Here is a 12,049-nt window from a genome sequence, read left to right as displayed (position 1 = left end):
CCTAGTCCAAATGGTTATAGTGGAACTAAAAGATCGCAAAACTTCCTCCAGTATAGTAGGCCCATGTTTCAAGCCCCTGTAACTTGGCCTCACTGCCTTGAATCATCTTAGCATACATGATTTGCCCTCTCTAGGATTGACCAACTAAGTGATTTCAGAACTAGTAGGTATCTTTTTGGCCTCAACAGTAAATAATCCCACAATTCTGAGAAACAGACAAACTAAAACAGAACACTTATCTAGCTATGCATGTTTTATCATTGCCTTTTCTGATTAAATGAGTATAAACTCATGACAAATGGGTTTCTGTGACTTGAAAAAAAATCAACCCTGAAAGCATTTTTACAGAAGCTTTAGATAAAACATGTATGTAGAACAATTGGTTATTTCAAATATGAACAGAATTCTGTTAGTCTCTTCCTTTATGAACAAACAGAACTGAAAAGTTCTTTAGCTGAAAAGATGGTTCATCCATTTTATCTAGAGGTATATTTCATTTTGAAAAGTAGTTTGCAAAAACATTTTACAAATTCTAGGTGATAACAAGGCATTATTTTAGTAATTTTACTTATACCAGAAAATCACAATATAGCTAGAAAGACAAAATGTTTTATTTTAAAACATTGGAAAAACATTAAAAGACAAATGTTCATTATATAATCAGGAATATTAAATATATGGAAACTGTAAATCTTCTAAATGTGGTAGGCACTTCCAGAGAGCTAAATACTGCAAATTATCCTATCTTCTTCTCTAACACTTGATATGATGAAAAATATGAAGACCTTACTAATTATTCAAAGTCATCATCTTTGGGTTCAACTTATGCACAACGTAAAAGTTTGTCCAAGATGTTCCTGACACATGAAGCTTCCAGGTGAATTTCAGAAATGTTAACAAAAGTATCTTCCTTTTTTGCCTGTGAATGTTTGAGTATTGCTGTATTGTTGGCTTATATCCACTACAGATACTGGTTCTAGGCCAGCCCAAGGGTCTTCAAGCATTGAAGGCTTGAAATAACTTTCCAACTCATTAGACATTCTTTTTTCTCTAACACGCCCTGATCCAAATGGTGTAGATGTCCTTGGAGAACCCTTTAGGAAAAAAATCATCAGTTAAAAAAAAACATATAGTAGAAATAACTGGTACTTTTTCCTTTTGTTAAAGACTAGTGAGGATCATACTGCTGGTTAAAAGCTGTCTCTTGAATCCTAATACTGATACATTCATTCAATCACAAAGTTTATGCTTCCTTTAATCTAGTGTTTTGTTGTTAAAAGTCCTTACATCAATTTGAAATGCTTATTCCATTCCCACTGTTACCTCAAATATTTCTTTTTTTTTTTTTTCAAATTCTTTTTTGAGCTTTCAGTGTAGTTACTCTGCAGTTATCAAACAGAAGTGGTAGTGAAATCAAATACAAGCAGTGATGTAATAAACTAATTCCATTCCCACTATTACCTCAAATATTTTTTTTTTCCAAATTCTTCTTTGAGCTTTTAGTGTAGTTATTCTGCAGTTATTGCACACAAGTAGTAGTGAAATCAAATACAAGCAATGATGTAATGAACTAATCATATTCAATTTTCCCTGGAAACTTACTTCTTATCCCGGAGGGAAATCAAAACTTATTTTTAACTCTATATAAAGTTTTTAGAACCTTTCTATCTCACGAAAATTTTCTATTAGCTCCAAGCTCAAAGAGGCAGGGATGATTTAGCACACGCAAAGTTGGAAAACAGTGAGCAGATCCAAATTGTTAGCGAAAGAAATCCTAGATACATTGGAACTATCCCTTCTGCCTTGTGTTCACTCTTACTGAAATGGAAAACTTCCTGTAGTACCGAAGGGAAATGTAGCTGGAATAAAGATAAAGGTTTAAAAAAAATAGGGGCGGGGGGAGGGCGGGAAGGAGACAGGTAATTGCTGTAGAAAATGGCAACAGCCTATAATCGACAGAAACTACATTCTGGGGTTTCATTTCAATTTTTCTCCTCTAGGAGTTCACGGGCTTAGAATAATTTACTGAGACGAAATGACAAGGCCCTGGAAAAGATGAGGAAACAAGAGATTTTGGGAGAATTGTGTACGAGCGGCAGGTCACTGGTCAAAGGCACCAGGGCGCTAGAACAGAACTACGGCTCTGCCACTTTGTAAACTAAATGTAAAGAAGATAAATTCTCTAAGCCTTAGTTGACTCACCTGCAAGATAGGGCTAACAATAGAAAGTCACCTCAGAGAGGATTAAACAAAATAATCCACGTAAAGGGAGTATGAGTACCATGCCTGCCACACAGGAAGAGCTCGGCAAACGCTGGCTATGATTACCTGGGGGTGGGTCTGCTGCTGCCCTGGGGAGTAGCCGAATTGTTGCTGGGACCCCGCGGGGGACCTGGAGAAGGAGCCAGGGTAGCCGCCAGGGGACGGAGACCCGAGCCGGCCCCCCGGGAAGCCGCCGCCGTGTCGCGGAGAGTGGCTGCTTCCGTAGGGCCTAGCCCGGGGCCCGCACGGCGGCGTGTGGTGCGGACTCCCGTACCCGTCCCGAGGGGAGGGCGGCCGCGGTCCGCCCCCGCCCGGGGTACCCAGGAAGCTGCTCCCGCTACCCCAGCCTCCTACACCCGGGCCCGGGTAAGGAGGAGTCGGGGGTCGAAAATTCGGTCGGTGCATGGCAGGAACCGAAGACGAGGCCTTCACCGCCGCGTTCTCCTACCGGAACTGTAACGACGGACCCGCCAGCGAGAACTGGTCGTCCTTTACCCAGACAGTCCTCCGGCCGCCAAAACCTTTGGCACATTGGTTCCTGGGTCATAAAGGTTCCGCAACGGGCGGCGGGATAAATGGGGTACTCAATTCGGTGGAGAAGAGTGATTTAACTGAAGGAAGAGAAAAAAATAAAGGAAACACCGAACACCAGACCCCAGTGAAGGCCTTCCCAGACCACCAGTCTTCAGCCCGGCCCTCACGGAAGAACCCTGACGAGGGAGCCCGCGAAGTCAGCAGGTCCAGCCCCGCCCGGTGGAGGGCGGAGCTGAGCGCCCGCGAGCGCCCCGCGCGGCGGAAGGCGCAGTGCCGCGCATTTGCTCGCTCAGCCGCGGCGCGGGCGGTCTGAGAGGTGCGCCATGCTGTGGAGCGCGGCGGTCCTGCGGAGCAGTAGCCTCCTCTGCGGCCGGGGCGGCGGGAGGGGGCTGTGGACTGGCCGCCCGCAGTCAGGTACCCTGCGAGACTCCTTCTGGGCGGCGTGCGGGACCGCGGGCCCGGGTTTCCGTCTCAGGGCACCTTGGGGGAGCGCGGCGCTTTGGCGGAGTCTGTGTCGCGCCCGTGGCCCGCGCTGCTGGCTTGGGTCGTCCCCCCACCCCTCGCTCCGGGGAGCCCTCGCTCCGAGGCCCGAGCTTCTGCAGCCTCGTCAGGGTTGCCCCGTCAGCACTGGTGTCCCCGGGTCCGTCCCCTCTCCCTGCACCCCGCGTTCGACCCTCTCCTTTTCTGCCTTACTGCAATTTTAGAAATTGTCCAGCTCCAAAAAAGAGAGAATGCGCACCTAGCTGCATTTCACAAAGCAGCCTGCTGCTTGGAACCGCGTAGAAGACGCCTTGCTAGCACATGCCGGACTTTGCCCTCATCCTTCAAGTTCCAGGGCGCTGGTTAAGAAGCACGAGGGCTGAGGTGCACAAAGTTCTGTGTGGCCAGCGCTCTTCACATCTTGTCTCACAGATTGTGATTATAATGAGAAGTGAGTTAATTCAAGGATGACCGACCTCTTGTGCAATAAAACACGACTCTTCACCAAATACCCGCCAGAAGAATTTTAGAGGATAAAATTTAGATTTATCAGATTTATAGAACTTTCTTTCCTGCTAAAAAATTGAGTAAGTGGTGATCCTCTGTAAATCAGTATGTAGGGTAAGAATCCTGAAGAAGTTCAGGACTCTTTAGGCGGTAGTCTAATGGGTAGCCAGGGTCTGTGCTTTTCCTTCAGGTGGTGCACAGTTTGTGGTCACTGCTCGTCATTGTCTCTGTGACAGCCTAACTTGTCTTTCCAGTTTCCATCCTCCTTGATGAATAGAGACACAAACATTTAGGAGTTTTTGGTTGTTTGGTGGTGGTGGTGATTTATTCTGTGGAAACTTGGTTCAGATTTCTTTTCTAGCCAAGTTTTAGAATCAGTGAAGGTGTGATAGTGTCATCAAATCTTAGTATGAAGTAATTAAATTCCCCAGGACTCTAGTTCATCTGCACTATTATATAGTTCTGTCCTGTCCAAAAATTCCTTTTTTTTTGGTATTTAGTACAGGGTCTATAGGGTCTCACTACGTAGACTTGTAGTGATGCACCTGTTTTCAGCCTCCCAAGAGCTGGGATTACAGACACGCACCTCCATGCCCAGTCTCAAAAATTCCTTTTTCTAAGCGTTGTGCTTAGCTTAATGTGATTGGTACATAAATGGACACTCAGGTATTTATCAAACAAATTAATAAATTACATCATAGGTCAGTGATGTTCACTTTTTATGCTATCAGCCAGTCCGCTTTAGGAAGAGGACAATGAAGTGAGGGAGGCAGAGACCAAAATCACTTCTATTAATTTTTAAAAATAACTGGCAAAAGGTATTCAGAATTGGTTTTCACCTTCATGTGTAAAGTACTATAAATTACCTTCTTACTTGGTTTATGGTTAAATGTTGCTCTTCTACAAATAATGAAATTGCATTAGAAATGGGGAAGAAAGAAATATACTAGAATTAATCAATTAATTAATTTAGACAGTGTCTCACTCTATAATTCAGGGTGCTCTTGAACTTATTATGTAGCTCATGCTGGCCTTGAACACATAGTGATCCTTCTACCTCAGCCTCCCAAGTGTATGAGGCTGAGGTGTGTGCCTTGGGATTACAGGTGTGTGCCATCATGCCTGGCCTATACTGGATTTTTTTTTTTTTTTTTTGGACTGGTAGATTATGCATGACAGTGTGCCTAGGAGGATATTTACAGGAATATATGAGAACTGAAAGACAGGGAATTTTTGCTAATTATATGAAGCTCCAGACCTAGTTAAATCACTTGTGAGACTAGACCACTTTAATCCATTTTTGTTGTTGTTGTTGTTGTTCTAGGGATTTACCTCAAGGCTCATCCATACTAGGCAAGTACATTCCCACTGAATTCCCACCCTCAATACCTACTTTCCTTATTACAGGTGAAAAATTGACTGAGAGAATTTAAATGATTTGGTTAAATTCACATAGCGAGCAGAAGTAGGACTAGAACTCAGGCTTCCTGAATTCTAAGTAGTCCCCCCCTCAACAAATATGAATGAATTGTCATAGTGGACAGAATGTTGCATAATTGTAGTCCCAGGACTCAGGAGGCTGAGGTGAAAGTATCACTTACTCCCAGGAGTTTAAGATCACCTTGGGCAACATAGAGGGTCTTGTTTTCAAATCTCAGATGAAGAAAAGTGAAAGGAAAATGAATTGACACTCTTTGAGAAATGCAATAGGTGAGCCATGTATAATTTTGAAAGTGGTGCTGTGTAGCTTATTTATAATTTAGAAATTAGTAGATACTGATACTGGTCCTTCACTTTAACTATTGGATCTAAGTATGGGCATTGTCTTATCGAATTATGGTCTGTCTAAATTGGTGGTGTTGAAGGGCTGGGGAGATGGCTCAGTGGCATAAGCACCTGCCTGGCCAGCACAAGGTCCTGAGTTTGGTCCACGGTACCAAAAATAAATGAATAAATAATAAAATTGGTGGTGCTGAGATCCCAAGGTCTGTAGATATAATTTCTTTGTATGGTGATAGAATTAAGGAGAGGAAAGATTAGGGGAAAGGAGGAAGTTTTTTCTTGAGTTATCTAGAAGTAGAAAAAGACTTGGGATGATGGATATGAGTTCTTCTGTGGGGGGAAAATGTGCTGCTTATTTTTGTTAAGAAATAGGTATACTTTTAAAAATTTTAAACAAGAGAATTGGACCATTGTATAGGAAGGACCAACATTATTAGTAAGTACTGTCTTCACATGGCATTGAATGTGATAGCATCAACAAATAGAACAACATCAAGGAGGAGGCTGTGATGGCAAATGCCTGTAATCTCAACATTCTTGAAATCTGAGGCAGGAGGACAGTGAATTCCAGGTCAGCCAAGTTTAGTAACTTTGCAAGATTGTGTCATAAACATTAAAAAAATTTTCACCTGTAGGTTAGATTCCTAGCGTTATAAATTAGAAACAAAATTAAGGAACATCCTGAGCACCTGAGAACTGCATGAGGCACTGCACTGTCAAAATAATTGATTGTGTGGTGTTGTGCTTTAAAAGATGCATGTTAAAGCAAGTAACAATGCTATAGGAGAAAATATAACTCCCAACATGCTAGGTGTCAGATACACTGAGTTCATGTCCCCTGAAATTGCAGAATGAGTTATAAAGAACAGTAGAGGTTAACAGTACAAAAAATGTATTAAGAGAGACAGCTCCTAGACAGGGTTGCCAATGGGGCTATTTCTCTAAGAATGTTTTAAAGAGCAAAATCACAGGGTGGGTACAAAATCACAAGGAGGGTACAAGGTGGGTCAAGCAATGATTAACCAATAAGATTACAAGCAGTCAGTTGGCTGGTATTGATCTAATAGAAAAGCAGAGCACGTAGCAAGGGTGCATGGAAAGAAAAACGCTTTTGGGGGAAGGAATGGGTCTGAATGCTGTGGTCATCCACTTGGGTAACTGGTGTCTATCTGGACTTCACTGAAGCAGGTGGCACCAATGATAGCATAATCTCAAGTTATTGCTTATCCCTGGTGGAGGCACATAGGGCTGGTCATTGCATCTTTATCTTGAGACCTGGCCTTCAACAGATGCACCTCCAACCACAGTTGTAAGTGGTTCATCTTCTGTATTGACTTCCTTGAGGGCCTAGCCCTTTCTGGATTCCTATAATATTTCTACCTAACTTAACTCTCTAATAAAGAGTACTAAGACAAAAAAATTTAAATATAAGTGTAAATGGGACCTTGTCTCTAAGACTTTTTTGGTGTTTCTTTTGATTTTAAAGTTTATTTTTGTATGTGTTTTCTGTTTTTTGGGTTCCCCCCCCAAATAAAACCTTATCTTCAAAAACTATACTTGGAAGCTGAGTTCATAAAAGCACATGAAGCTGTGTTTAAAGCAGGTTTGGGGTGACTGTGTTCACCTACTTTACCCTCCCCCTTCCACTATCACCAGAGAAGCTTTGGGGCCCTCTGAGGGCTTTGCACAAAGGATTTGAATACTACTATTTTTAAAAGGAATCAGGTGTTAGCACTGTAAATATTAAATGTTTGGTTAGTGTTAATTTGTGATTCTAAGAAGTAAATATTTTCATGTTTCTTCATTGTCTGGAGTTTGAAAACCAAAATCTGGGTTAAAGGATAAGCCTTAGAAGTTAAAAGATAACATGAGGTTTTCCGGGAGGCCTGTATCTCTATTTTAGAGTCATATAAAACTCAGAGCCTTAGAGACAATGCCAATATTATAAACCCAGTAAAACTCATTTACTTGCCTCCAAATATTTATTTACATTCCAAGGGATAGGAATCCAGCGACCTTCTCGTTCTCTTTCCAGGGATATTTTGCATACTTTAGTTAATTTATTTTTTTAATTAATGAGAAATAGCAATGAGACAGTTTCAAAAGAGGTTGGTAGGACAGTTACAATAATTAATACATTGCATGTTATTTTCTTCGTAGTAGTTGTTCACAGTACAAGATGCAGACATGATCTCTTGTCAAAACAATATTAGTACAAATCTTTCTTCTCATTGAACTAAGAGAAAGTAGCTGTATATCTATCTTAACTATTTTGTATATACATATATATGTTTTTTACTACAAAATGCATACCTTAATTTATTGATGGAGAACCCTTTAGAACTTTCAATGATAACAACAGCCCACTGTGACAAGCATACCATAGGTTTGCTAGTACTTCTTTAAGTAGATGAGCTTTCTCTTCCTTTTTCAGGGGAAAGTGACAGTCTGTAATTGGCTATAACGACTCCCAGATTCTTGATTCTGGGATAGTTCTCACTTCCTTAATTCAGCCCCTATAAAGTGTAGGCCTGACGAACTGGTTCTCATTGTATCTCCTGAGGTATTAGATGTGGTGAAAGGGTGCATTTTTTTTTCTTCTTTTTTTTTTTTGTATTTTAGGAAAGGGTATATAGGGTGTTCAGGGTCTCACTATTAGATTGGACTTGTAGTGATCCACCTGTTTACGGCCTCCCAAGAGCTGGGATTACTGGCGTGTGCCACCACGCCCAGTCTCAATTGCAGTCTCAGCGTGCCCTGGGGGCGGGGCTGGCATGGCAGGCCCAGGCATTGAACCCCTGGCCGTGCACCTGCTTGCAAGCACTTTAATCCACTGAACTATTTGGCTGGCCCTATTGGTGCATTTCTTGATGTCAGCAATAATAACTTTGATCTGTTCCAGAAAGGTTGTGCTTGCTTTCAGGCCACAAAGGAATAAATGTAGAGATTAAAAATTTAGCATTTTTGATAAATACTTCTTAGATGAATATATTTAATAATTTCTGTAAATGTAATATAAAAATTTATGATATAAAATAATTTCTAATTTCTAATAACAAATTATTGTATATATACTTGCAGCATAATCTTTTTTCTAATATTTACCTTTATATTTACTGTAACTATTCATATTATGTTTTCCTTCTGGGGCTTCCTATCATTAGCAAGCTGTGTCCTGTTAAGGATTGATAGTAGTACAAAAGTAAGTGCATCTTTAGGAATGATTCATTAATTCATTGGTAGGGTTAGGCTTCCTTTGAACCCTGAAGATTACTTCATTGTAACATGAGTGTCATAATCAAAATACAAGAATTAGAAGCAAGTTCTTTTTAAGTTTGTTGAGAGTAAAAATTCCACTACTTTATTAAAATTTGCTCTTGATTTCTAAGTATGTATAGTACTAAAGCATAGGTGTAATGTTTTATACATACATATTTCTTTGTAGAACAGAATGTAAGCTAGTATCCTTTATACAGGTATAATACAAGTTTTGTTTTGTTTTGTTTTTTTTTTGTATTTAGGACAGGGTGTACAAGGTGTTCAGGATCTCACTACTAGATCAAACTCATAAGGATCCACCTGTTTACAGCCTCCCAAGAACTGGGACTATAGGGGTGTGCCACCATGCCCAGTCTCAATTGCAGTCTCAGCATGCTCTGGGGGCAGGGCTGGCATGGCAGGCCCAGGGATCGAACTTCCAGCCCCTGCTTCTGCCTAAGCAGGCACTTTAATCCACTGAGCTATTTGGCTGGCCCTTAACACAAGTTTTAATGCATTAACTGATGCTTAAAGAGGTTTTCATTGAAAATAATAAAATTACTGATAGAACATTTTGACATGAAAAAATTTAGAGCATACATGGTTTTCCAGATATGAACACTAAAATGTTTTAAGGTAAATAAATAAAATTTTAATGTCATAGGATCTTGCCGTGATTTGAATGTTTCTTTCAAAACTGATGTTGAAATTTCATTGTCTTTAAGAGATGGGAGTAGAGCTGTCACCATGGATTAGGTCTGTTATCCTAGAACTGGGTTAGTTATTGCAGGAGTGGTATAACATCTGAGCAAGCAGAAATGAGTTAATATTTAAGTATATTACAGTTACATTAAACCTAGCATCTTGCCTCATCAGGTTTCTCTTAATTGGAAAGTATGAAGAAGCCATAATATTCTACACAGGCTAAACTACATATATAATAAATAATAAGTATACTTTTGATGAGGACCACATATATTTTTCCAGTGCTCCTGTCTCAGAGTTGATGCATATAGGTGCTCTTATATCAAGCCTTGAAGGTCTTTAGTGAGGATCAGAGTAGGGGATCATGTCAAATTTGGCTCCTTCATTGTATCACTTCATTGTTATTTGCTTGACAAATAACATCAACGAATGCAGAGATTATATGCCATAATCATGAACTAAGATTAATATAAAAGATGATAAGGGGGCAAGAGGAATAGAGGAGAAGGAAGGGAGGGGGGAGGAATTGGGATTAAAAAATAAACAAGCTCTATTATATACATGTACCAGCTCCCCAAGATGACTGTAAAATGCATATGTAGCAAACATGTACTAATAAAGTATATAAAGCTTGACATACTTCAGCTTCTTCTGTGAGACAGAGTACAAGATAACCTAAAGAGAGCCCCCAAGGCCACTTGTTTCCATCACTCACACCCTTATCACATCCTCAAACCCTTATCAAACCTAGTCTTTTACCCTAATGGCATTCTCCTCTCTTGGAGTCACACACTCTTCTCTTAACAATGTGAATAAACTTGCCTTTCCTGTATCCTTGACTGTTGGTAAATTCTTTTACTACCCGCAATCTTGGCCTCTCATACATGATGTCTTGCATGGCAAGTGGGTTATTGTAAACACAAGCTTAACTTCTTTGCTTTTCTCTTATTCCTTCTCTCTTGTCCTCTTATTTTCTGCCATGAGATGATGCAGCACTAAGCCCTCAGGCAGACACCATTCTGTCTTGCATTTTCCAACCCCTAGATCAATGGAACAGAAAAGTTTCCTTTAAAAACAACAGAGTCTGTGGTATTCTCATATAGCAGCAGAAAATGGACGAAAATGGCACTTTCTGTAGGAAAGCTAAAATTTTGGGCAAAATAGAAAGGGGTCTTAGAGCATGGGGCCTTGGAGCATGCCTGTAATCCTAGCCTTTGGGAGGCAGAGGCAGGAAGATTGTAAGTTTGAGCCTCAACAAAACTCTGTCTCAAAAACAGAAAAACGCCACCAACCCACCAACCCACCATCTATAAACAAGTAATTATGTAACCAGAATATGTTGAAATAACAGGGTGTTATCTCTACATGCCCCATCTTACACAGTTAACTCTGTCTCATGATTGGAAACTTGGCACTCAGATTGTTTCCTAATTAATGAAGGTGATTTTGGACTATGTCTAGATGGTTTGACAAACAGTATAATTTATAGTGAACAATTTGCTTTTTTTCTGGAAATCTTGGTATGTGGTAAGCAGAGTGCCCATGTGAAAAGCCCTCAGTAAAGGGAGGTCTGAGTTTCCTATAGACTTCCATGAGTAAAAACATTGCATGTGCTTCTATATTTTTTCATTACTGGAGATGGACGCATGCTTCATGTGGCCTGCTGAGGAGGGAGAGAACTAAGAGGACTGTACATGGACTTCCTATCTTTTCCTTGCAGGTCCTGTCATGTGCCACTTTGCTATTGAAAAATTTTTAGTGATAAGTACAAGCAGTTGCTAAGCCCTGTGAATCCTGCTATAAATCACTAAATATGGGGGGGGGGAGTGTCTAGAGAAACTTTGACGCAGGACTAAAGGCAGAAATCATGAAAGAAATTTTTTTATTAAATGAAATTCTAAAATGATTTAGAACATGTAAAAATAGAAAAAGTAATTTTAGGGGCTGGGGAGATGGCTCAGTGGAATAAGTGCTTTCCTGGCAAGCACAAGGGCCTAGAGTTCAATCCCTGGTTCCGGAAAAAAAAATAAAAAATAAAAAGGAAAAAGAAAAAGTAATTTTATTAAATAACTGGAAAATGTTTCACATTTTTACTATTTAAATCATATACAAATCTATGAAAAACAAGTAAATGTGACTATAGAAACAGGTACCAATAATACCTTGTAAGAAAGTATATGAAAATCTTTCATATACAAATTAATGACAGTGGGCTGGCCAAAAAGCTCAGTGGATTAAAACGCTTGCAAACAGGCACAGGGACTAGGGGTTCGATCCCTGGGCCTGCAGTGCTGGCCCTGCCTCGAGGGCACATTGAGACTGGGAGTGGTGATACACGCCTATAATCCCAGATCTGGGAAGCTATAAACAGGCAGATTACTACGAGTTCAATCTAGTAGTGACACCCTGAACACCCTGTAGACAATTCCCTAAAAATACAAAACAAAAAACAAAAGAAAATCGAATTAATGACAGTGGGATGCAGATTTTTAGTTGTCTAATTTGTAACAAACAACTAAGC

General features: G+C 40.4%; 2 protein-coding genes across 2 annotated transcripts in view; one reads left to right on the top strand and one right to left on the bottom strand.

The window, feature by feature from the left end:
- Positions 1–597: 597 nt before the first annotated feature.
- On the bottom strand, positions 598–3,572 carry Mplkip (M-phase specific PLK1 interacting protein). Its single transcript, XM_004629561.2, has 3 exons — positions 3,490–3,572; positions 2,329–2,873; positions 598–1,094 (listed from the first exon to the last, which is right to left on the bottom strand). Exons 2-3 carry the CDS (start codon positions 2,665–2,667, stop codon positions 894–896), a joined length of 540 nt encoding a protein of 179 aa, XP_004629618.1. The 5' UTR covers positions 2,668–2,873; positions 3,490–3,572; the 3' UTR covers positions 598–893.
- Sugct (succinyl-CoA:glutarate-CoA transferase) overlaps positions 3,083–12,049 on the top strand; it is an 808,498-nt gene continuing 799,531 nt past the window's right edge. The window contains exon 1 of the mRNA XM_004629655.2: positions 3,083–3,210. Coding sequence (XP_004629712.1) covers positions 3,120–3,210 — 91 coding nt within the window. The 5' untranslated portion in view covers positions 3,083–3,119. The remainder of the gene's footprint in view (positions 3,211–12,049) is intronic.

The sequence above is a fragment of the Octodon degus genome, unplaced genomic scaffold, assembly GCF_000260255.1.
Source record: "Octodon degus isolate 3935 unplaced genomic scaffold, OctDeg1.0 scaffold00031, whole genome shotgun sequence".
Classification (NCBI taxonomy): Eukaryota; Metazoa; Chordata; class Mammalia; order Rodentia; family Octodontidae; genus Octodon; species Octodon degus.
This window is presented reverse-complemented; position numbering and strand designations above follow the sequence as displayed.